This window comes from Ischnura elegans, chromosome 11 (assembly GCF_921293095.1).
Source record: "Ischnura elegans chromosome 11, ioIscEleg1.1, whole genome shotgun sequence".
NCBI lineage: Eukaryota > Metazoa > Arthropoda > Insecta > Odonata > Coenagrionidae > Ischnura > Ischnura elegans.
This window is the reverse complement of record NC_060256.1, coordinates 66,492,688-66,520,065: the sequence shown is the minus strand read 5'-3', so window position 1 is coordinate 66,520,065 and position 27,378 is coordinate 66,492,688. Positions and strand designations below refer to the sequence as shown.

The 27,378-nt window shown below is 40.1% G+C and overlaps 1 protein-coding gene across 1 annotated transcript in view; it reads left to right on the top strand.

Annotated features, from left to right (window-relative positions):
* Positions 1-27,378, top strand: part of LOC124167590 — a 35,298-nt gene extending 7,920 nt beyond the window's left edge. The window contains exons 6-10 of the mRNA XM_046545566.1: positions 10,297-10,515; positions 11,456-11,612; positions 24,158-24,278; positions 24,494-24,754; positions 26,653-27,378. Of these exons, the coding sequence (XP_046401522.1) occupies positions 10,297-10,515; positions 11,456-11,612; positions 24,158-24,278; positions 24,494-24,754; positions 26,653-26,964 (1,070 nt within the window). The 3' untranslated portion in view covers positions 26,965-27,378. The remainder of the gene's footprint in view (positions 1-10,296; positions 10,516-11,455; positions 11,613-24,157; positions 24,279-24,493; positions 24,755-26,652) is intronic.

The following is a 27,378-nucleotide window of genomic DNA, read 5'->3' as shown; positions in this document are numbered from 1 at the left end:
ATTTCCTACAGTCAAGTGATCTAATGATGAAGCTCAAAATTATTCATGTATTATCTTGTGTTTTCTCTGAGTATTGTTTATTGGAAAGTTGCTACAATTTCCCACTAGGTCGTTGATGACATGTCTAAAGACGTTTCGGAAACCGAGTCTGTTCCCAATCGGGCGATTCCCAGTTGGTTTGTGTTAACAGGAGTGGCTTAAAAACTTTTCCCCGAGGAAAGCTAACTATAGCGATAAAAACATGGTGGTGACTTCAGGCTCTGTCGTTCCTGGATAGGTAAATTAAGAATTTTGAAGCTCTTAGAGGATCAGAGCTGACTTCCAACCAGCGCATACTTTCCATAGATTGAGGGAATTGAAGGAATGACTTGTTCCCTGAGGAGGGCAGCTAAGTCAGCGGCCAAAACGTTGGATTGATAACGAACATCAACATCGGCAACCCTAACATACTACATCTCTGGCGCCCCCGAAGGAAATTTTTGGCTACGTGTCTTAATATATCCCTTCCTCAACAATCGTATATAGAATTATTTTTGAATCTAGCATGTATTCAACTACTATTTCTCTAACAGTTATAACCTTTGCTTCAATATCAATTACCTTGAAATTAGCCCGGCAAAAATGGAATAGGATTTGATGCCATTTACTTACACGTAAGAAGTACACGAAGTTAAATATGCATTTTAAACACCATTTTCGTTAATAAAATTTTTATCATAAGCCAAAAGCCAGTACAGGATAAATCATTCTGTTTGCTGAAATAATTTGGACCCCTCTTTCTCAAAATTCGTGAAAATGACTTAATGAGAATCAAAATAATTTACGATAGTTAAGACATTTATTTCATTTTTTTTCTCGTGCTTATAAAAAAATTAGGAAATTTACGAGGTTGATGATAGTATTCTCATCTTAGGTTTCATTTATCTCTCTTGCCATGTGAATTCATCGCAAAATTATACAGGACGAGTCAAGCATATGAATAGCGCGATTATTCATCAAAATTACTTCTATTTAGAGAAAAAAATGAGAGTGAAAATATTACATTCAAGAGATTATGTACGATAGTTTATTACAGCAAGGGTACTCAGGAAAATGAGGCAATTACACTCCTTAAATCTTTTTCTTTTTAACTTTTGCTAGCGGTGACTTCAACATGGTTGAGATCGTTGAGATCAACATCGAAGTCAGTCCAACACCGCTAGAGGATTCACGCTTCGTATTCCTCGTATGTCAAGCGTGACCACATTAGGTGTCTCCCATGAAAAAAATGGGCACCTTTCTACATTCAAGAAAGCACTCTTTTTTAATCAACACGTTACGCCAGTTTTCAAACAATTGGCCGGTTCGTTGAACTCCATTTCAAATCGAGAGCAGGAACCAGGGGGGATCTGGGGTGATTGGAGCCCTCGGCTGGAGCTCGTGATGGGACCCTCCTAACCACGGGACATGGGGGTCTTCCTCCCGGAAAAGTTTAGGAAATTGCATGGCCGGAAACGGATGTTGACGCTTTCTGGCTCTTAAAAACTAGATAAAAATTAATAAAAATAACAAATTTCGCAAGAAAATATACTATGAAAAGTGAAAATTTCAAAGCTTATAAATATTATAAAGTTATTACGGTTCTATTATCAATTTAGGGAATTTGTTCTTTGATACTTCAATGACATATTGAAAAAAATGTTTAAAAAAAACCTCATCGAAAAACCCTTTTAAAAAAGCATCAAGTTCTCTTTTATCTTCCGACACATTAATTTTATTAATTTCTTTACATAATGTTTTTACACCGAGTATGCAGTAAATGTAGCGACTAATGAAAACGCAGAATTTCAAAATTTCAAAAAAGTTTGGTTCAGGTAATTTGAGTCTTTTTATTACACCTTTCATGTACGCTTCACAATAGACGCGAGCGTTGAGGGGGCCCCGTACTATTTTTTCTTTCGGGGTAAACTGTAGGCCTACGTAATGTTTAAACATTTTCACTATTTAACAACAAATTGTGCTCTCTTCTGGGTTACAAAGTTCATGAAGTTTACAAAACGGCTAATTTTAGGGTGCGCGGAGTCATTTACTGCACTGGCGTGTCCACACTTTTGAATTTTCATAATACAAAAAATAAATCAGTATTAAGAATGAAATTATCTCTAGAATGAAGTATTATTCATTATTTTAGAATGCACTAATGCCCAGATATAAATTTTCAAAGTACAACGGCATATCATTTTTACGCCGACAGTAGGCTTGGGGAGCTTGCGGCCATCGGCAATAGGGTGGTTTCCTATTATGTTTTTATTGCTTAAATCGAAAGATTATTACTCCTGGAATACTTATTTCACGCTTTTAGATTTTTAAATGACGATACCTATTTTTCGCGATTAAATTAAAAGTGAAAATTTTCAAGCGCGCGAAAACGCGACTGCTAAGTATGAATGCCGGGAAAACTCCGTGTGACGTCGTTCTGGTTCCCGCTGCCGCAAGTGAGGTGACCTTTGGGCGAGGCTTTGAGCGCTGATACGACGCAGGTAGCAGAGTACCCTGCTGGCTGGCAGCAGTAGGCTTAAATAAGGATTACCTTATGAAACGAAGGAAACTTTCCGACTATAGGCAGTTTTAATAGGTGATTATTAAGAGATGTTTCCCTGAGCTCTGTGCCTCATGCATGCATTGGTAATCTTAGTCGATGTAAAACTCCTATCTACTCGTATAGAAACTAGGTCCCCGTGACGTCACGTGGAGTGGCATCGCATGGGCGCCAATCTGGCCCTTTTCAAATGAGGATAAAATTGACCATTGCCATTCGTCTAAATCGGTATTTCTAAAACCAAATAATTTGTATATTATGGATACACTAATGGTGGGTAACGAATCGCAATCAATGCCTTTCGTTTTCTTTGATGAATGAAATACCCTATTGCAGACCAGCCGACCTGGACAGACAGCCCCTGGCATGAACAGGGAAACGACCCTGATATCGCGGTAGTACGGGCCTCGAAGGACTTTACTCGTGTTTCCGGGTCGAAGTCTCGGAAACAAACGAAAATATATTTTATACCACTATTGATTAAAGGTCAGGGATAATATGGGTCAGGAGTCACAATCACAAGAACCCATCGAAAAAGTGTCCCATTCCACAAAATCGATTTCGAATTTTAAAAATAAATTACATGTCGGGATAAAAAGACAAATCATTCAGGAATTGAGTTCATCGATACTTAATTATACCCTGTTATCATCGCGTGAGAGGATTTAAAGCTAATTACAACCTACAGAAATGAATTGTAACAAAATTGCGTAAGTATTTTGGGAAAGAATTACAACATATGCAGGGGTATTCTGTATCTTAATATTGCGGCGTAATATTCCGCCACCGCTATTTCCCGTTTGAAATAATAGCTACTCTGAATCTGTATATTTAATTTATATTTCGCTGATTCCGACGACGTAGTGTAACTCCTTGGCGTAACCTGTGGTTGGTATGAATGCTATCATCTGTAAAATGCAACTAGTCGAGTAATTCAGGTATTTAATTAATTAAAATGGTAGGTATTATTAGTAATAGTATCAGATGAAATGTATTTTAAACACCATTTCCGTTAATAAAATTTTTATCATAAGCCAAAAGCCAGTACAGGATATTTTAAAATTAAGTGCTCATCCATGATCTAAGTTGTAGATCGAAAATAATCCCGCGGCATTCTAGGCGATTGAGATCAAGGGCGCAGCTAGGAATCAAGGCTGGGGGGTTTAGGTGCAACTAATACTGGGGTGTGTGGGGGTATGGAATACCCACCAGGATAAGCGAAAGGTGCGAGATTAATAAATTGCAGAATTTTAAGATAAATGGTTCAAAATGGTGAGTTTTTACGGCTTTCTGAGGGATATTTCATTAATCCTTACACAATTCTATTAGTAATATAAATCAAATTAAGTAAAATGGATTAAATTTAAAAATTTCTCCGAGCTCTGGGGAGGTTTTATCCCCCAAAATCCCCCCTCGCTGCACCACTGATGGAGATCGAACGTTAAAATGAATAAATGCTTTTTTTGGAGTGCTAAATCTAAGATTACCATCTCTTCCATTTTTCCAGAAATCCTGGGAGGGTGAAGGGGGAGAATTAGCACTCCTCCTCTGTTCCCACCTCCCTTGATTGGCCCACATTGTGAGCCACATACTCATTGGGAGATGCATGACACTAAAAGCTCTATAGATAAAAATGTGGGGAAAGAACAATATATATTATAGTGTATTTGAAATGTGTGTTACATTCAGGTACAATTAGCACTGGGGGGGAGGCGGGCACCCTTGCCCAGGGGCGCAGCTAGGAATTCAGTCTGGGGGTGGGGGTTTAGGTGCAACTAATACTGGGGTGTGTGGGGGTATGAAATAACACCAGGATAAGCGGTAGGTGAGAGATTAATAACTTGCGGAATTTTAAGATAAATGCTTCGAAATGGTGAGTATTTATGGCTTTCTGAGGGATATTTCATTAATCCTTACACTATTCTATTAGTAATATCAATCCAGTTAAGTGAAATGGATTAAATTAAAAAAATTCTGTGAGCTCTGTGGGGGGTTTTAACCCCCAAAACTCCCGCCTCGCTGCGCCACTGCCCTTGCCTATAGGCAACATATATGTTCCTCCATTTCACCATGGCCCACTCCCATTGGTACAGGCACAATGAGTGAAACTTATTTTGACGGGGGCTAAGTCTCATATTAGTCAACCACTTTTCTCAGTGGCGGATTAAAGGTGGATCTTGGGGGTTGGGCATCCCCCTTTAATTTCGGTAAGAATTGAAACAAGGAAAATCTTTAAGGTGGCTCTACTGTGAATGTTTTTATGTCACCAGAGTAAAAAATAATTTGTAAAAATTTGATACATTTCTAAAATAAATTTTTCTATGTGTATCAGACCTCGCAACATTTGTCAGATGCATTATCACGGTATTGCATACCACCAAGGAAAGTGATGGATGGTCTTCCCCCTAAAACAATGACATTAGTCCACCCCCTATACCCCTTATATTGACCAATTTATTGAGAGATTCACCCAAAATTGTTGAAATCCATTAATTAACGAAAAAGTTTTAATGAAAATGATTATTTGTATTAAATATTATAAACATATACATAATCAATTTCATTTAATTTTGAGTTTAGCTAGTCAAACAATATTTTTGGGATAGCAAATATCGATGTGTGTGTAACCCCCTATAGCACCCTCCCTAACTATACACCTGCATCAGTGGGGATGGCACGGAGTCCACTACCACCTCAAGACAGTAGCTAGAAGATGAGCTTAAATGTACGACCCACAGGTCAGTCACACTACACAGAATAACGTCCACCCCATGATGTGACCTATGCATAGGTAGGTACCGTCATAGTTTGAATCTGGTCAAGGAAATTCATTTTCATAGCAGAGGTGCACAGTGGCGCCGACTCGATGGGGCCTGAGGGGGCCCGAGCCCCCTAAAAAATTCGTTATGGGTGTGTGGAAAAAATGTGTCAGGCTTGTGGAATTATCCCGGAGTGTCCAGATATCGAGATTCGAGTCATTAGGGCTCTAATGTTGATCATGTGACTCTTCTAAAATCCTTAAAAACCTTAAAACTCACTACTTATAAAATTTCCCAGGGCAAGATCCCCGGGTTGGGCCCCCACAATATTGGAAGTAAGGAAATAAAACTTTGTAAGGTTCACTGTTACAACAGTGAATTACGACCTACAGAAATGAATAGTAAAATTGCGCAAGCATTTTGGGAAAGAATTACAACATATGCAGGGGTATTCTGTATCTTGATAGTGCAGCGTAATATTCCGCCACCGCTATTTCCCTTTTGAAATAATACCTACTCTGAATCTGTATATTGCACCAGTTTATATTACGCTGATTTCGACGACGTAGTATTACTCCTTGGCGTAACCTGTGGTTGGTATGAATGCTATCATCGGTCAAATGCAACTAGTCGAGTAATTCAGGTATATAATTAATTAAAATGGTAGTATTAGTAATAGTAACAGATGAAATATATTTTAAACACCATTTTTGTTAATAAAATTTTTATCATAAGCCAAAAGCCAGTACAGGATATTTTAAAATTAAGTGCTCATCCATGATCTAAGTTGAAGATCGAAAATAATCCCGCGGCATTCTAGGCGATGGAGATCAGGGGCACAGTTATAACAGTGAACCTTACAAAGTTTAATTTCCTTACTTCCAATATGGAGAGGTTTCACAAAGTAAAGTCTGAAGTTATTAGCCCCACAATATTTTTTGTAAGTCGGCATCCTTGGTGGTGCATGTGGCAAGTTTTCTCATTGCACAATTTAAAATCTTCCAAACTACTCCTTTTAGCATGAAGATGGGAAATTTAAGTACCAATTAAATTGATTGTGTGATGGTGTCATGTTGTGGATAAGTCACGTATTTTTGAAGAGTTAGATATACTGACTTTGCATTAAGATTCATGGTCATGAAGCACATATTTTAATCAAGCCACTGAATCACCACTACTGATCTCACTTTGCTGTAAACCATAGAAAACCATGAATTAGAATGCTCACAAAAGCTTATTCTTTCTCTGACACTGGAATAAAATACACATTGTATAACAAACCAAAATTGTGATGTAATACGCTGACTTTTCTTCTCTTCTTTACTACATTGCTCCCACTTACTGAGTTATATAGAAGGTAGTAAGCTTTTTAATAAATTATTTTGTTTCAAATTTTGTATTGTATCAATTTGAGAGCATTCATAAGCAGTGAGTTCTTGAAATTTTTATCACTCACTCGATATTTTTATGTGACCTGATGATCATTGGCGCAGCAATTTTGGGAGGTAAACCCCACATACATAATTGGATTGATATTACTAATAGAACTGTGTCAGGATTAATAATATATCCCTCAGAAAGCCGTAAAACTCACCAATTTGAACCATTAATCTTAAAATTCCCCAGTTTATTACCCTAGCACCTAACACTTATCCAGGTGGGTATTCCATACCCCCACACACCCGGTATTATAGTCCGGCCACCGAGAGTTGTCCGTTGACAGCTAGAAGGGGTGGGGGGCAAGATTGCCAGGTAAGAAAGGGAAACGCCCACCTCATATGTAAACAAAAGGGTTCCCTTAAGAAAGGGGCCAGAAGGGACGACGAGCGTGAAGGATCCAAAGGAAGAATCCTTTGTTTTGGCGATTCACGGAAAGGGCTTGTTTTGGTGGTTCAGGCTTGTTTCAGTGCTTCATATGCATGTGACAATGTTGTACGACTAGGGAGGGTGTGAGGTGCATTTGGGGGACAGCGATTGGTTGCAAACCATGTTGGCACAGGGTTCTATGCCCCCCCTTTTAAAGTGCCATCGGACAACTCTCGCCGACTGGACTGTAGTTGCACCTTAAACCTCCCCAGCCTTAATTTCTAGCTGCACCCCTGCTGATGATGACACTAAGCTTTGAAACGAACTGTTATTATTAATAAACCAGTGGGCAGTACAGTAAGTTTTTCATTCTATTCAGCATGCTGTTCCACCATATCTTGCCAAATGCAGTTAAACTCCCCGTAATGAGTTAAAATTTTCGTAACTCAAGATTTAGTCTCTGTGCGCCCTCCCCCTCATCCCCTTCCTAGTTCTCCATAGCCTTATTTGAGACTCATGTTTATCCTTAAGTCACACTTTCCCCCAAGAGCTCCCTCTCTTAATGTACTTAATGTGCTCCCAACCAATCAGATGGTAGCCTCCTCTTTTTTTCACCTTCCCTCTTTCGTATTGCTACTTAAGGAATATGCTCTTTAGATTGCTCATCTGATGATGTTGACTATTCCACGAAATAAAGGTTGTGTAATAAATGCTTCCACAAAAATTTAAAAATGTTTTCCTTGTTGGTTCAACAGGAAGTAACCTATCTCTACATTGCCACTCCTCCTATCATCAATCCATTTCCATAGGTTATTGCTACGCAGTGCATATATGAGAGATAGAGACAAATTAGTTGGAGTCTGAAGAGTTGAAAACAGCATGAAAATTAGACAGTAAAAAACAATTATCTCTGTAAAAAGAAAAATTAAATACACCAAAGGATGAAGTTCACCATGAAAAAATATTTGACTTAGCCGGGATTCGAACTCGGATATCTTTATTACCGGTCAGATCTGTTGTCCAGTTACACCACCAAGCCATTTCCTAAGAGCGAATTTCAGGATTGGTTTTACCAAACAAGATGTTAACGTCACAAGTCCACACTGTGGCACATAAGGCAACACACCTGACCAGCAATCGTGAGATCAGGGTTTGAATCCTGGCTAATTCTAACATTTTTTCATGGTGAACTTCATCCTTGGTGTATTTAACTTTGCACCCATGGATGTGACTGCGTACTAAGTCACTTGTTTCTGCAGTGCTTTGTAAAAAGAAGACAGAAAGCAATGGACAATATCGTATCTGCCTCAAAAGAGAGAAAACGGAGCAAGCAGAATCATTCACTTATCTCAGGAGCACTATTATCAAAGATGGAAGAAGTATCTTCACCATAAAATGCCTTGCAGCTCAAATTAAGATGGAATTCATCCTTCTGTTCAAAAAGCATTACAATGGAGACACATAAACAGTGTGTGAAAACTTGAAAAGAAGGACACAAGAGAGAAGAACATCAGTGAAGGGAAGAAACAAGCTGATTGGGAAAAGAAGGAATGCATGACTGCTGTATAACAATACTAAGATAACAATATTTTAATAATCATATAGTCTGGAAGTGACCTGAAAGGAACCATCACCTCTTGTCATAGACATTATAGTCTGCATTGGGGCCAAACAAACATTTATAGTTGTTATTGTTAACCCTCTGGGAATAATAAAAGGAATTGGGACTGTCACTCTCCCCCCCCTCCCCCAAAAAAATAAGGATCTGTTTAGGCCACTGATTTAGACACTAGTAGACTTTATGGGGACCAAATGAAATATGATATACATATATAAATAAAAAGAGGAGCCTTAGGATAAATTAGAAGTCCTAAGGATGAAAAATCATGTAGTTGCTGATGACAAAGTCAGCTGGGTTATAGTCAATATTTCATCAAAAGATGAGATTTGAAATCAGCATAGTTAAAAAATTTTATGGGCCATGTCACCTCATCAATGTTTCCATGGTCCCGATGCTGGTCACTCTATTAACCCTCCATGGGGCACAATGGATCTGACAGGCACAGCGCGAGTGTTTTTTCATTTCTTTGCACTATTAGGTGGCATAGACCCTTGACGCTCATTGTAGCTCTTTGTTTTGAATGCTCTATGCAGCCTTCTTGCTTAGCTTGACTTCGGCCGTCCCCACAGGAAGTTGTTCAGAGAAGCTCATTGCGACCGCAATCGCCACAATTTTAAAGGTATGTATTTTTAATAGGCAGAATATTTTTTTAGGCATTTTCACTCGATGCTTCTATGATGTTTACTACTCGAAGCTTGAATACATTTAGTGAATCATGATTACCTAAAGAGCACGTTAAATCACACCAAGCTGGATCGGTTCGGAGCCGTATCAAGGGGTGAAAAGGAGTGTACCTATATACTACATGTAAGACATTGTTTAAGTGTTAGAATACATTGAAAATAGTGCATTAACATTTCAAGTTGCAGCTCTGAGCCAGGCTTTGACTTAATAATGCCTTTTCATAAATGTGCCTATCAGGCACATTGCGCCTAATAGGCACATTTAATGGAATCTGGTAAGGCAGGACATTATATTCATATTTATAGAGTATCTGTGTCGGAGAGTGAGAGGATAGCTGTGGGAGGTAGGAGGAATCGGTGGTTGAGGTGTGTGTTTTTCATAATTATGGGTTGCCAAGTACTGCTTATTTGATATAAGCTCTCTAAATTATAAGCCTCTGCAAAAAACATTTTGCATGGATTTGAAGAGAGGGCATTTATCCTTACCCACTTAATCCACACCAATCATCATAGGCATATTTAGGGTGGGGGATATGGGGGCATGTGTCCCCCACCATGTGCTTAAAAAATAGACAAAATTTTTTTATACTGTTATCATTATGTTTGTTTTGTTTGTTGTATAACAGAGTCTCAATCATTTGATTTCATAATACCTGATAACTTTCATATCTAAATAAAGAGAATGTTTTGTAGAGTAATTTTATACCTTGTTCTTAATCTCAAGTATGAGAAGATCGTTTGCTTGTTAGACCCTTATGCCCCCCCGCTAAAAATCCTGGATCCACCCCTGCCAATCTTCATTCTCACCATACCCCAGAACTTAATCTTGATTTTCCACAATGGTTACAGGAATAAATAACTCCTTCAAGTCAAAATTCAGAGCTGTTACTTCAACTACAGAGGCATCAGAGGCTTGCAGTGTCTCAGGAGTGGTTACAGTCCAAGATGGAGGGCGACTGGGAAATAAACTGTGGGAGTATGCTGCAGTTTGGGCACTTGGGAAATTACTGAAGCTGCAACCTCTGGTGCCAAAATCAATTCTGCGACATCTGGGAAGATATTTTGAGAGTAAGTAAATAGAATTTTAAGAACCACAAGTCGGAGAAACTATCTAAATGGATTGTGAGTCAAAATTATTTGGTATTACTGAGAACAACACTTGGATTCATGCATCGTAAATTATTTATTGTGGGTGTTGTCCTTTCCTTCACCACTTCACATGTAATGGGGAAGTCCTTGGCTATTGATCTCTCAATATACATTGGTCGTGCAAAATTGTAAATACATATACTCCTACGACATCACCTCTAGATGTGTGTAGCAGTCGGCGTCACCTGGCCAACCATCACTAGGACATAAAAATAAACAGGAGGAACTTCATTACCACATGAAAACTCAGGAAATGTATTGGAGTTCATGGATAAAGTGATCATTCTTCCAGGTCTCAAAATGTGCAACAACCCACCATGTGTTAGTTATACACATAGGGAGATTATGGGGAGGGGCATGGGATGATGTATAAAAAAATAGACAAGGTTTTTATTTCAGTTATCATTACGTTCATTTTGTTTTTGTTTATTATAAAGCCTAAATCATTCAATTTTCCATAAATAACTTTCATATTAAAATAAAGAGAATATTTCGTACAGTAATTGTTGTATGTTATTTTTAATCTCAAATGAGAGATGACTGTTTTCCTGTCAGACATTTGTCTGTCCCCCCCCAGGAAAACATTCTGGATTAGCCCTTGGTTATACATAAATACTATGTCATAGATATATGTCTTCCATTAAAACAGTCACCTAATTAAGACTTCTGTGAAATTTTTAAACAGCTATACTTTCATGGTGATAGTGAGATTTCTCGAATTTAAGCCTGAGACCAATGAGCTCATTTAATTCATCTAAATTAGGCACAGTAACAATTTCAAAACTGTTTTGTTGTTCACTACTTGTTTTTTGCTGGTATCAATCTCACTAACAAGGTTTATAATCTTGCCCTATGACAGATCTTAGTGTGCCAGCATTGGAAGATTTCCTTCCTGAGGGTTGCTCATCCTCCCCCGAATCTTTAGGGGAGCCAATGAAACGTTGGAGAGTGCTACCCCTGAATTCACTCAAACAGAGAGTGAATCACTCACCTAGAGGAAACTTGGTACTTCACAGGTAATGTATGTACTAACAGGGAAAAATATGCAATAAAGTAGCTGGAGGGTGAAGGGGCAACCATCTCCTTTAATGAATATGGAAGATTTATAGGTAAGTTTTAACTCTCAACACTGCTATGAATGCAAGAACTTGGAGTTAAGTCTGGGGTGAACTTAACCCTTGCTAATCCATATATGTACCTTGTATATGTATCAACCTTCAGACTTTATATCTAATCTAGGTATTGGGCCAATATTTTCATCTATAATGACTTTTAGCAAATTATTAAATGAACCATTCCACATCTATTTAGTCCTTATTTATCATAGGCCCAAAAAGATTCATGCAACAGCTTGTGCTGCCACTATCAGAATGCAGGGAAATTGATTTTCTTTCTGATGGAATGTTATGCTTAGGCTTATTTCACGATGGGGAAAATTCAAAGATGTATCGCACCATTTTTCCAGAGAGAATGCCTCCAGATCCTGTCCAACTGGGAAAATTCAATCCAGACCTTTTGGTTTACTTTCTGATGGCATATCATCCTCAACCTGATTTCATGGTTAGGGCATTTCAGACACATTACATGGATTGTGCGAAAAATCCACAGAGGAAAAATTATTCTCCTTGACCGGGATTCGAACCCGGATTCCTCGATTTCCGGCCGAGTGCTTTAGCCAGTTAGGCTACCGAGGCGTCATTCTCCCCTGTAGAAATTTGTGGACTATACCGGACAAGGTGGTAGTCCACAAATTTCCACTGGGGAGAATGACGCCTTGGTAGCCTAACTGGCTAAAGCACTCAGCCGGAAATCGAGGAATCCGGATTCGAATCCCGGTAAAGGCGAATGGTTTTTCCTCTGTGGATTTTTCGCACAATTTGTGCATTGCGGGTGACTCCGTAAAAGTTATCACCGCAGCTAGTCCTGGCAAACTTGAATAGGACATTACATGTACCCTAGGTATAGGGTTTGCATTGTGGCTAGAGTGCTGGCTTCCCACCCTGAGAGTTCGGGTTTGAATTCTGATGGTGGTGGATATTTTCCAGAGACTGTCTGATCCTCCCTTGAGTGCTTTGAAGAAGAGACTTCAAGTATAGCACTTTGTCCATATGAGAGGTCCCTTGGAGCCTTTCGTTAAGAGCAGGCTAATGCTGATGCCGGGTTTCCCTCCACTCTTCCTTTCATGCAAATGATGCCGTTGTGACTTGCAGAACTTCGGTTTCATGGAAAGGGTTATCACCATTTTAGGGCCTCTAAGGGTTATTTCGTGCAAAATAACCACGCCCTATGTAACAATGATCAATGTATCAATTTATTGCATCACGAATACGATTGAGTCGCATTCAGAGAATCCGCGAATCGTGATGGCCACGGATTCAGTCACGGTTCTGCACTACGGCTAGCAGGTCTCACTCGCGTGGGATCATGGATGCTACTCTCAGAGAAGGGTGCCAAATCCCTAGGGTACCGTTACCCTGCCGGCGCCAAGGGTCCTCCGCCTGTCTCCCTCCAGGCGGTGCTGCCTTTCGGCGGTAGCACGCCACGATTTGAACGCTACAACCATTATTGTGAGCCAGCTATTCTCCTCCCCCTGTGACAAGGGCAACTAGTCGCCCACAGCCCTCTTCCACCCGGGGCAATGACCTTCCTATCAATCCGAGCCGTGCCTGCAACCTTTGCTCCTCAGGATTGACTTATATTGAGGAGTGGTCCTCCAGCCGAGACCTTTTTCCCTTCCCTTCCGCTCTGTTGCTGGTTGCTGTCAGACCTCCTCCGGGCTTCCTTCCTGCCTTCCCAGCCTTGCCAGGAGCCGCCCGTCACAGGTCTCGTCTGCCACTGAACTCATGTTAAGTCTTGATTTCCCCCTTATCCACTGTGCCTGATCGGTCAGTGTACTGGACCATTAAAACCATGCATTAAATCACTGCCTAGTTATTGAGAATATGCTCCCCACCAATAATGTTGCGGCTGCCAACCATGCGACAATGACTTCAGCTGTTGTTCACCTCCTCCAAATACCATACTATATTGTCTTCCTTTAATCACGGAACGAGTCAAGAAAAAATTAAACAAACCTCAATATAAGCACATGATATTGTAGGATTCACTGATAAGTAAAGAGAGTATTGCCATTGTCGCTTTCTCAAATAAGTGAGAGCGTGGAAGTAGAGGTGGACTTCAAATGAAGTGTTGGACCTTACTGGAGTGCAAGAGAAGGTACTTGATATGAAGAATAGAGATAGGAGGAGAAAAAAGTGGGGAATATTTAGTTGGAGGATTTCTAAGGCATTAAATACAGTTTATCTAATGTGCCACCATTGGGGGGAATCGTACACTGGGTCGGCAGGCTGCCAGTATTCCATTTAGGAAAAATAGTGAAATGCATCTTTGAATTTTCCTCATCATGAATTTGGCTTAAGCATAACATTCCATTAATAAAATGGAAAAGAAATTCACACAAAGTTCACTGGCTTAACCCTTGGGCTGTGGTAGTTCATGATTTTAGCTGCCAGCCAGTGCAGAAGAGACCCCTTGTGCAGGAGGTACCCCCTGCCATGAGGGCTGGTCAGGTAGAACTAAGCCCCTTAGCTGTTCTTATGGCGAGGAAAAGTACCCTAGTGCATGGTATCCAGGTAGAAATAAAAAGTTTGGGTAAATTAAGTAGTTAGCATGCAAAACATACAAAAACGTTCCCACACTCTTAAAGGTTAATGAAATGTTTTGATAAATTGGGCAGATTTTGCAAATAAAAACCTAGAGAGACCAATCTATAATAATTTGGCGATTTAAGTAGTATCAAACAATTACCATAAGTTGTAACAGTATTTAAATAAAATTTATAGCATAATTGTTTTTAATGAAACCTATAGCTTTCTGATGCATGTGAATTCACAACATATTACTAGAATAGGTTACTTGCATGCCACCCAAGCAGCCCCCAAAGAAAATTTCTGTCTAAGTGCCTGTATTGCATGGAATTCCTCAGCTTGGAGATGCTCCCTTAGTAAATTAGGAAAAATTAACTCCAAATAATGGCATTCGTAGCATTGAGGTTAGATCAACCAAAACCAACCAAAATGTGACATTGTATTTTGCTTGGTATTTGGGAAGTACCTGTCCTCCACCCTCACCCCCTGAAAAATTTGGCCTGCCTCTCAGTCGCCGCCCCTCCGAAAGGCATATGGCAGGGCATGATAGGGTGGACAAATCCTTACCCTGGAAGACCTCTCACTGCGAGGACTTAACGTTGAGGATGTTCGCAGACTTTGTATGTGTTTGAACCTGGCGTCCTTCAATAAATGCCCCAATTATCTATCTCCAAGGCCACCACAGGGCTAACATAAATCGATGACTATAATGAAAGGCAATGTGGCATTGCAACAGATTCATGGTGGGTGAGGAGAGGCAGCTTCTAGATGAGATACAGGAGATACGGAAGGTGTGGATGGAGGGAGTACTTAGCGGGGAGGGGATGAAGAAGAGAAGTAAACAGTGTTAGAGGGTAGAATGGTAGAATGTTGGGTAAACAAGGGAGAGGAAGGAAGAGAATAGGATTTTTTTTAGATAGAATGAAAGGGACTTAGACCTCAAGGGCGTACCCAGGATGAAAACTAGGGGGGCAAGCCATGGTTGTTCAAGTTGTAGGTAAGAATTAAGCATGGAAAATGTGAATGAAATCAACATTTTAAGGCAACTGTAACAGCTCTTTAATAGTTTTTAAAATTATTTGCTTGAAAAAATATTATTTTCCTTAAAGACATTTGCAATTTTTTCTTAGGGGACAGCTGCCCCCTCCTGCCCCTTGCTGGGTACGCCCATGCTAGACCTTATTGTAAATTGAAGAGGGAAGTATGTACATGAAGGGAGGGGAGGTTACCAAAATGCTTCTTAAATACGATACTCCATAGAAATATAGGTCAATCAGAAAATGCTTTAATAGTAGTAATTACTTTCACTCAAACTCCTACCTCCGGTTCACTCAGCGTGGATTTTAAAGGGACCCTTACCCCCCTCAACATTTTTCCAATGTATTTTACGCTTAATCTATTCTTAAAAAGAGTAAACCCCGATTAAACCCTACCCTTGAGAGCAGGGGTGGATTCAGGATTTTTTCTGGGGGAGCGCAAGGGTCTGACAGGTCTTCTCAAATTTGAGATTAAAAACAAAATACAACAATTACTGCAGAAAATATTCTCTTTATTTTGATAAGAAAGTTATTAATATTTAATTAAATGATTGAGGATCTGTAATACAAAAAATAAAACGAAGGTTATGATAACCGCATTAAAACTTTTGTCTATTTTTAAAGCTGCTGGGCACATGCCCCCATGCTCCCCCCTATATCTGCCTATGCTTGAGAGGTAGGTAACTCAAACTAGCTTGAGCGTTTTCTTGAAAATGTGAATGTATGTGTCAAACTCCGCAGTTGTGTTGATTGTGAGATACTTATACCTATCCTAGTGTAAAAGCTAAAAATGTCTCCAAGCTAGTTGTATCGATATCTTATGTAGTCTCAGGGCCGGCTCAAGGCTAAATACTTATCCGGGCAAACTGCTGTTGTGTCGCCCTCCTTCTTGGGGGTTTCGTATGGAATAACCCCTAATTAAAAGAGAGGGTCCGGGCATTTGGTCGCCCCATAGCTACGTCGTCCGGGTCAGTGGCGCAGCGAGGGGGGGGGGGTTTGGGGGATAAAAACCCCCCCCCAGAGCTCAGAGAAATTTTTAAGTTTAACCTATTTCACTTAATTGGATTAATATTACTTATAGAATAGTCTAAATATTAATAAAATATCCCTCAGAAGGCCGTAAAACTCACCATTTTGAACCATTGAAGGGAGGGCCCCCGCACCTCCCGCTTACCCTGGCAGGTATGCCATACCTCCAGACCCCCCCAGTACTAGTTGTGCCTGAAACCCCCCCTAGCCTTAATTCCTAGCTGTGCCCCTGCCTCAGACCAGGGGCGCAGCTAGGAATTAAGGCTAGGGGGGGTTTCAGGCACAACCAGTACTGGGGGGTCTGGAGGTATGGCATACCTTCCAGGGTAAGTGGGAGGTGCGGGGGCCCTCCCCCAAAATTGTTTTAAGATTAATGGTTAAAATGGTGAGTTTTATGGCTTTCTGAGGGATATTTTATTAATCCTTACACTTATCTATAAGTATATTAATAAAATGAAGTAAAATGGATTAAAGTTAAGTTTCTCTGAGCTCTGGGGGGGTTTATCCCCTAAAACCCCCCCTCGCTGCACCACTGCCTCAGACAACATATTCTTAGCTTTCAGTGAGTGTTTGAAACCTCTGACCACTCTTTGCGACCTTGTATTCATTAAATGGACGTAGTTATGGGCTTTTGAAGACCTGCAATTACTGTTTAAAGCAACTTAAATCATGAGCACTAAAAATAAGAACATTTTCCGAAGAGAGGAAAGTCACTGACTAATGCTGTACCTGGTACATACCTGGAATATCCTTGCCCAGGCATCCAATACCAGTAAATGGAACACCTCTCCATATTACTCCCGGGAGCAACCCAATAAAAATGTCAATCACTAGCCTTGAGATGTTAAAAAGTGCAGCATACTTCCAAACGCAGGCTTCCGCTAGAACTGCACCACAGAATAAAAAATGTTACGAACGTTCTCAAGCTGTATGCCACATTAAAGCAAATCGCTCTCACTCAGCGATTCATGCCAGAGCTTAGTTTGGATAGCGGAGGGTAGGGCTCGCCCTACACTAAATCACAAACAGATGAACTGCACGCGTAAATGGTAGTGGCGCCCCACTATCCTTGGGTCACCACTAACATGAAGTTTTTGTTGGGGTGTGCCAGGGCTATCCCACGATTCTAACACAGTAATTCCATTGCAGGTTTACCCACTAGTCCTTAACAATTCCCCAACTAGTAAAACAAAACCGTGCACATCGGTAGAATTGGAGACTTCCGGGAGAGCAAACTTGCTTGGGGAAAAAATAAAGCGATGGGAAAAATAATACTTCCCTCACAACGCATCGCACGCAGCGCTCATCGCGTCAATGCTTTACTCTCCCGTGCCGCGCGGTCGAGTGACTGCTTCCTAAGAAGACCTAAATGATATCATCTACAGCCTAGTGCCCCATTCAATGACAAACGCAAAGAAGCGTGCTCTAAATTCTTACCGGCATGATCTTCAGCTTCATGAAATTTCGACCGGATCCGTCAGGCTATTCGCATAGGCAATTGGGCTGTCAAATTACGCTAATGGCCTCCAGCGCCTATTTGACTTCAAGGTGTTGCGCACGGAGCATCCGAAAGCCAAGCCGAGCCGAGCCCAATGACTTTCCACTCCCTTTCTTCCTCCACTCTCAGCGGGGCTCGTATTGTGGTATTTTGTGCAAACATCAGAGTAAATATAAACAAGATCGCTCGAGGTGGCTGCGCTCTGACCGAAACATAAGGCCGATACGGAAACCCCATCTTCAATCTAAGGGTGGGAAATGCAAAATTTAAAAACACGAAATACGATTGATTATTTGTGGGTTACCCACCTCTATCGTTCATCCAATCCATTCGTATCCCGGGTGAAACCTATGAGAACGTTTTACACGGGACACGTAATTGAACTATCTGACGTGTGTGTACGAGTCAAAATTGCGTCGTTTATAGCGGTGAATTGCTAGAACGCGTGCGAGAATGCACCGACGTGAGATGGCAAAATAATGGTTCTAATTTTGCCGTTGCATTCGTGCAATTTCCCGCCACGAAGAGAAATTAATGCAGTTCTAACCGACTCAAATGGCGTGCCCCGTGCAAAACGGCCTTTGGACTCCCAACTAAAAAATCCTCGAAGCACGAGGAGGCACAGGGAAAGGAACTGGACCCACGGCCGTGAATGTGTAACTTTGCTTGTGGCTAAGCCGGGGTGAACTCAACCCTCACCTAATCAAAGCAACCTGAACGAACGACTTTTTCAGGGGCTGGGTGGCCTCAGAAAAATCCTAGTCTCCATTGGTATTAGAATTCGGGACATCCAGATGGCAAGCCAATACTTGACCCACCAAATCAATATAATTCCATCTGTACCCAGGGATGCCGACTTACAAAAAATATTGGGGGGGCCCAAACCGGGGATCTTGCCGCGGGAAATTTTACAAGTAGTGAGTTTTAAGTTTTTTTAAGCATTTTAGGAGAGTCATATGATCAACATTAGAACCCTGATGACTCGAATCTCAATATATGGACACTCCGGGGAAAATCGACATGCCTGACAAATTTTTCCTCAGACCCATAACGAATTTTTGAGGGGGCTCGGGCCCCCTCAGGCCCCATGGAGTCGGCGCCACTGCTTGTACCATGACGGTCTGCTATTCCGTTGACTGAATTTACATACATATTGTAATGACATATAAGAGCTACTAAAATAATTGTTGGACATAGCTTTCACTCTAGTATTTTCTAACTTCTATGTTCGCATCAAAACTTTCAAATTTACTGTGGGCCTTTAGTAATGAAACAAATATACATGGGCGCAGGGGTGCAGCTAGGAATTAAGGTTAGGGGGGAGGGGGTTTAGGTACCACTAATACCGGGGTGTGTGGGTGTACGGAATACCCACCAGGATAAGCGGTATGTGCAAGATTAATAAATTGCGGAATTTTAAGATAAATCGTTCAAAATGGTGAGTTTCACGGCTTTCTGAGGGATTATTTTGTAAATCCTTACAGTGTTCTATTAGTAATATCAATCCAATAAAGTAAAATGGATTAAACTTAAAAATTTCTCTGAGCTCTGAGGGGGGGGGGGGTTTATCCCCCAAAACCCCCCCTTGCTGCGCCACTGCATGGGTACCCAGGATCATAACTAGGGGGGGCAAGCCATGTAACTAAAATAAAACTATTTTTTCAAGGAATTAATCTCATAAACTGATAAAGTGCTGTTTTAATTTTCTTAAAATGTTGGTTTCATTCGCCTTTTCCATGCTAAAATGTCTCAACTTTGGTTTTCCTCCGCCCCTAGACCATGGCTTGCCCCCCTTAGATATGATCCTGGGTATGCCCTTGCAAATAGAGGATATTTAAGCAATGAAAAGGTCAATTTAATTTCCTCAGGGCTGAAAGTTAAATTCATCATTCATTTTTGGCAGGGATTAGGAAATGTAACTGGTATATAAAAAAATTGGAGTGCCATAGGATCAATATTCCTGGGATAGTGGCCTCCTCAGCAGACGTGTCGTAGGTTTCCGCCATATGGGAAAACATTTTAGGGGGCTGAGAGGTCCCCTCCTCTGGCCACATGCCTGCCTTTGTATACTATGATATGGCAAGAAGACGCGATAGACAAAGGAATCCTAAAATTTTTTTCTAATGGTTTACCATAGGTCTGGATGGTAATAATGAATATTAGGAATAAGTTGAATACATAGTAGGAAGGAAGGTTTTGTTGTTCCACCTGATGGACAGTTTACTGAGCTCGTACATGCTGACATAACAGCATTCAGTAACTAGGGTGTACAATAGGGTGCCTCGTTTTACCACTTTTTTTTAGGAGCGAATCGTAATACCCGGCAAAAGTTGCGTACCTGGGTGGGTATTACAGATATGATTTTTTTTCAAAATCGGTTAATATCTTCTGTTCGCCATTTTGTCTTGAAATTTCGAAATTTTCAACGAAAAACGTTAAAAATGTAAATAATTTAAATTTGGTTTCAGCAAGCACTCATTTTTTCCAATGGTGTATAACATTGGTCTTTCCTTGATATTTTAGACCAAATACGTCAGCTCTATTCCTTTTAGTTATCGAGAAAATGACCTTTTATCGTGTCCCGGAAAGCAGTTTTTGTGGGTAGGCAACCCGCATCACTGTCCGTTCCACTGCCACTGTGTGGTGGAGATATACGGCGAATGACTATTCTGGCGAAGTGTTTTCAGGAAGTGACAGTTTTTCAACGATTTCTTCATTTGATATATTCCTCACAACTGGTAGCACGATGGTGCTTTCCCAATGAATCATTTCTCCATAATCCATGGCTTCAAAATTCAAATGGGGAACACTTTTGCATCTGATGCCATGGTTTAAATTACCTACTTCGTGATCTATAGCTCTATGAATTTTATTTTGTGCCTTCTATTGGACAGTCAGTCGACGATCACTTATCACTACGAGAAGAATATTTTCTGGGAGTGCGGGAAACACTTTTGTTTGGATGGATGAATAAACTACCGCTTGGTACTTCCTTGGCAAGTATCTATATCTATGAATGGTCTCACAGACGTGACGATCATCATCGGTGAACGAAGATTGAGTCCTGATCCTACATTGCATCACTACGTAGACCTTTTATATAAATGTTACTATTTCGAAGAATTTATTGGTAGGTTTCTTAGTCTAAATGTATAGCCTAAGAACTGTGTTAGCTGTTGTCAACCAACGGGCTTTATTTAGTTTCCCAGGAATCATAGTGACTAGCCCTTCTGGACATATTCCAGACGCAATGGCTTGGGGTATCTTGACTAAGTACTTTAGTTTCTTATTAAGATTTCAGATTTCTTCTGGGCTGTCGTTTGGCAAGTCACAACTTATGAGATGAAATGACACCACTAGGAGCTTTTCACATTCAGGCAGTTTTGAAACTAGGTATGTTAGCTGTGTAAAATACGGGGTGGAAAAAGCGCGGTCAATGTGGGCGGAGAGAGGTTGAAACGGCAACTCAATGAAAAGCAGATGGGAAATAGCCCAGTGCATAGGTTTTCCCGACATTTCTTCCAATTTTCGCAGGAAACCACCCTTCCAACCCGCATTGGTGTTCGTCCCGTCATACTCAAGAACTATATTGCTTAACGTTATATCGCTATATTGGTCTTGAACTATAATTCCAGCTTTTAAAGCTGCGTTAAGTACAGTGGATGTAATGTGTGCTGCAGCCCCCCCCCACTTACGCTATATCTCTGGTGAATTATGGCAGTCTTATTGTTAGTCAAGTCTAATTCGACTATGGACTTTCTTTCTCTTGGTTTGGTAAATTACACATCCTTAGCGCACCACTCGTCATGGTTTTCCTCATCAACTTGAGTATCCTCAAAGTATTCACAATCATTCAAATACGACAACCGTTGATTCAGATGATTTGAGTTTAAGGCTCTCATTTATATGATTACGTTCAGCCCTTTCTCGCATTTTTTGACGTAGGGATGTCAATAGTTCCAATTCGGATTATTCTTGGACCTCGCTGTTCCATTAGGAACTGGTACTCTAGGATAGAAACATTTTTTTCTTGTGACAGACACAATTGGGAAAGTTGGCACATTTGCAGAAGGCTATATGAAATAGTTTCGTCGCCTCCTTAGTAAAAGACTTTTATAAGTCTTCCTATGTTTTCTGAAATACCGTTTTACTCTATAGGATTTAATTTCCCATATTGTTTTCATCATGTAGCGTGAGATAAGTTGAAGTACTCTGGTTTACGTAACTACTAAAATAGACGCTTTTTTCTAAACGGCACATACCTTGACAGGAACTTCAGTGATATCTTCTTACACGAAAATATGGTCAATATAGTCGGCGATGGCATAAAAGAGCATACACTCATCCTAGTGACTACCCTTGACAACTTCAGAGATCATTTACACGTTTTTGACTGAAAAACATCTCTATTTCGCGTCATTTATCGCATACATAGCGTAGACTGGGGAAGCGCGGCCCGAACTAGACATAGGTCAGTTGCACCTGGAGAGATCTGGCGCTATGTCCTCCCACTCTGATCAATCTCGAACGACTGCCCGTTCCAGGCTTCATCCCACCTATATACCCAGCCGGCAGCTCGCGAATGAGCCGCCGACTTGGCATAGGGAGGTAGGACGGTCCGGGACGGACAGTCGGCCGGATTCAGAGCGGTAGGAACATAGCACCAGGTCACTACACGCGACTTATCCTTTATTATTTTCAAATACAGTTTCCTTACATAATTGCTCTTAAAAGCTAGACCTTTCCCTTTAATCAGGGTATACATCACCGCCATATTGTCGGTGTGAACAGTTACATTGGTCCCAATTGGTGTAATACTTAGAATATGGCACGCGGCCATCACTGCTGCCACACACTCTGCACGATATATTGCTGTCTCTCTTGGTAACACCCAGATTTCACATATGTCCATCGTTGGTGCGACCCATGCTACTTGCCACGGTGTCGCATCGCTATATACATCAACATTTACACTGTAATTTACAAAATACCTTGGCCCGTGGAATACGGATTCGTCCCACAGATGATGCCACCACCTGAGGAACCGCTGGGCTGCGTCCTTTATGAGAAACAGTGGAAGATTTAAAACATATACTACCCAGGATAAAAATCCCAATGCTTTTGGCATATCCCGTTTCCTTAAACGGGTGATTATGGACATTATATAGTGCACTCTCTGGAGCGTAGACACAGTTAACTTTAAACATAAATTCTGCGTATCAATTCTTACGCCCAAATATTTAATACGTTGCTGTGGAAACAAATTACATTTATTCTCATTAAGAACAATACCTAAATCTAATGTTACAAATTCAATCACTTTATCAACCAATCCTACTTGGTCTCCGTTAAGTACCAACAACCAGTCATCCAAATAGCATAACATATAAATACCGAACTTATTAAAAATTTGTTCCGCCACTGCCCTCGCATACCTCTGCATAATGGCGGGCGCTAATGTATGCCCCATTGGGAGCCTATTCCAAATGTAACCTTGGTTTTTGTAATAGACACCATAGTACTTCCTATGATGTTTGTCAATTTGCAACTGCCAAAAGGCATCCTTCAGATCAAGTTTAATAAGCCATGCGTCCCTAGGGATTGTCACTAACGCCTTAGCGGCGTCCTTCAGTGTAAAGTGTGGTTTTCTAAAATGTGGAATACAATGCGTGATGCGGGTTGCCTACCCACAAAAACTGCTTTCCGGGACACGATAAAAGGTCATTTTCTCGATAACTAAAAGGAATAGAGCTGACGTATTTGGTCTAAAATATCAAGGAAAGACCAATGTTATACACCATTGGAAAAAATGAGTGCTTGCTGAAACCAAATTTAAATTATTTACATTTTTAACGTTTTTCGTTGAAAATTTCGAAATTTCAAGACAAAATGGCGAACAGAAGATATTAACCGATTTTGAAAAAAAATCATATCTGTAATACCCACCCAGGTATGCAACTTTTGCCGGGTATTACGATTCGCTCCTAAAAAAAAGTGGTAAAACGAGGCACCCTAGTGTACAATGCCCCCTAATAAATAATAAAAAATGAATACCTAAAATTTTAATAGCTGACATCTTATTCAGATTCCTCTCACATCTATTAGCCAGCAGTCTACTATTAAGCTGGTAGCGGAAAATTTTTTGATAAAAGATAACTTTCACAATGGAAGCCTAGTAAGTCCAGCTACTAATATATTCCCCATTTAAGTTTTTGCACTTTGAATTCTTTGTGCATGATAAAAATTATAATATGTAATCTTTATTAGTAATTAATTTTAGCATAAGAAAAATTATTTTGAATTATTATATTATGGTAAAGGAAATCTTTGAGGTGCTAAACCTTTTTTAGGTGGATTGTGCTTCCTGAACCAATTATTGCGTATCGAGGGAAACCAATGCAGAAGGAATTCCACTTTCACCAAAGACTGCTTGAAAAGGCTAAGCAAACCTTGGAATGGGTTAGCACTGAGGTAAAACTACTTATGTTAATATGTACCTAGATGAATATCCATTAGATGTAATTAATTAGTAATTAGATGAATATCCATTAATTATGACAGAAAACAGGGACATAGTTACAATTGGGAGAGATTTTTTGTAGAGGAGTACTTTTATCATGTGTTAGAGCACATGAACACATGATAATATGTATCATGCTGTCATCATCTTTTGCTCCTATCTCCAGGTGAAGAGCATAAGAGTTTCAATGAATTGCTCAATTTCTGATGTAACTTTCATTGGAGTTCATGTACGAAGGACTGATTTTGCCCAGTGGCTGCCAAGGGTTTACAACAAGTCCTTAGCGACTGCTTCATACTTTAGGCAAGCAATGGATTACTTTCGCAAGAAAATTGACGGACCACTGGCTTTTATGGTTGTGAGTGATGATACAAAATGGGTCAAAGTTAACCTTGGAGCAAAATCAAGAGGATCTTTTGATGAAACGGTGAGAAAAACTGCTTGATTCCACCACTTGATTATTCTAATAAATCTTTCTATTATGATGCCAGTGATTCAACCCTAAGGTTTGCATGGGTCAGTGATACTAAAGATCACCTCAAGCTTGATTGCAGGTGTGCAAATCTCACACATTGAGGCTGCAGGGACTAGCTCTAAAATATTTTGCAGGGTAAACAAAAAAGCCTTGTGTGAATTCCCCTTATTTATATTTCTAATTTCTTTTCTTAAAAACATCTCATAAGGGACCAGAGTCATCTTCTACAAAATTATCATCCCAAGGATTAGGGAGAAAAATGCATCAAAATATACCGCATTTCTCCGAATATAGTCAGTGCTTTGGTTGAGTTGGTAGGTACATGCCGGTATGGCGTACCCCCTAAAATCCAAACTCGTTATAAGCGTACGTACCACTTAAACTACCTTTTTACATATCGATGGCCAAGTTCTAACAACATGTATCTCTAAATTTGGCCAGTCTGAGTAAGTACTGCTAATACTGTTCATAAAAAAAAAGTTAAAGCAAAAAACAACTCTTTGTTTGCAAATGCATGCTTCTTTTTCAGTTTTATGTATTTTTTGGGTTTTAATTTCAATTAAAATGACATACAATTAAAAAAATTAATAATTTTTTGGCTCTCATGAAAAGTTGCTATTTTTGAGATACATCCCAGTGAGAAATGGGTGGTGGAATCCACGTGGAACCCACGTGGAATCCACGTTGACTCGTGGATATATGGTGGTGGTGGATATTGAGTGGTTGGACCCACGTGGAATCCACGTTGATTTCAAGCGGATTTGTGGTGATTAGCATAAAATGTTAAACAGAATTTCTAATTTGTGGAACTTAACTCTCTGGTGACATTGCGTCATTTATCATCCTGAAACCACGCTAATTATGTGAAAATGTATCGCACATTCTATTTTTATATAATTCGTGGAAAGGCAGCCATGAGAGCACATGAAAAATCGTAGACACATATATTGAAGGTTTAGATATAGAGTGGTTGAGGTTTTAATGGTTTTAGGACAGCACCTACTGCTGTTTTAATTTTTCCACCAAATTTCCACGTGGGTTCCACGTTGATTCCACGACCAAAAACACGTGGTATCCACGTTACATCTCCATGTGGGTTCCACGTGGATTCCACCACCCATTTCTCACTGGGATGTTGTGAGAACTTATCCATTGACATGTAAAAATAGCCTTGCTGTGAATTGTCCAATGGATTTCAGAAAGAAAAATCAGAAATAATTATTTACTTGCTTAGAGTTATCTCGTGGCACAACTTAGAGCTAATATAAGAGTTGGAGTTTGACATTTCATTCACGGCCGGCTGTATAATACATGTTCAGCTGTTGTCATTTTTTGGTGAGTACCGCCTAAATTTTTTTCCCAACTACAGCCCTGAATGAATTCCCCCTCTGAACATGCATTTGAATACAGTCCCCCATTTACTTTTTCCGTGGGCATTTTTAGAAAAAAGGGGGACTATATTCAGATAAGTATGGTACATTCTTTGGCAATATTTTTCATCATCATCCCAATGGTGGTAAAATTTTCTACAACCATGCGTACTAAAATGTTAGCCGCAGGAGAGAAATTTTCAGACAATCTGGTTAGCCTAGTGGATTGAGTGCATAGCTGCAGATTAGAGAGTCCTAAGTTCTATTCCCAGGTAAAGACATCGGACACCCTCAAACAATAATCCTCCAAATATAAGGTGGTACATGGAAAGAGACTGGCCCTCTAACTCGGAATGTGAGGAATACTCACATTTTTTGCTTAATTTGGGGTGAGCTCTTAAACTAAAAATTAAAACAATTTGCCCATTCAAAGCTACTTTAATGGTATAAAGTTAATGGTAACTTTTTTATATGCCCTAGCATCCAGGTTTGAATGACGTCTTCCTCGCAACAAATGAAAAGGATCACTCATCTGAAAGCATTGGACATGACTTGACACTACTTTCCCTCTGCAATCACACCATCATTGACTACGGCACATTTGGTTCATGGGGAGCTCTTTTGGCTGGAGGGGAAACCATATCACTTCGCTTGGATAATCACCTGGATCGTGTGCTCAGAAAGTTCATTCCGGGATGGACACTTTGGGACGATCCTGGACTCAAGAAAAATAGTGCACCTATCAAAATTTTAAAATTTAATACGACCTATGTCATTGAAACCAATACCTGATAAGAGGGCATGTATGTTTTTCATATATGATACTAATTAAGATAATGCTTTGTTTAAAAATAAATACAGTAAAACTGCTGATATCATGCTCCATTAAACCATGATTATGGATATACTGAGGGTCTCACCATGTCCCACGGAGTCCTTGCATTATGAAGTTGAGTGGTACCTCAGGCTGACTCAAGAGATTATTTTCATAACTCCAGTTAAAATAGATCATGGACAATAACTTGAAAGACAAAATAACATTTTCAAATTGTATAATACAAACAAATTTGTGGATACATTAAGCTTTATTAGTTTTATTTGTTTCCCAAAAAGATTCCTGTAATAATGCAAGTATAACTCTGTCCCACGAGATCCACATCATAGCTGGATTTCACTGGACTATGTTGCTTCAATGCCATTCTCTGA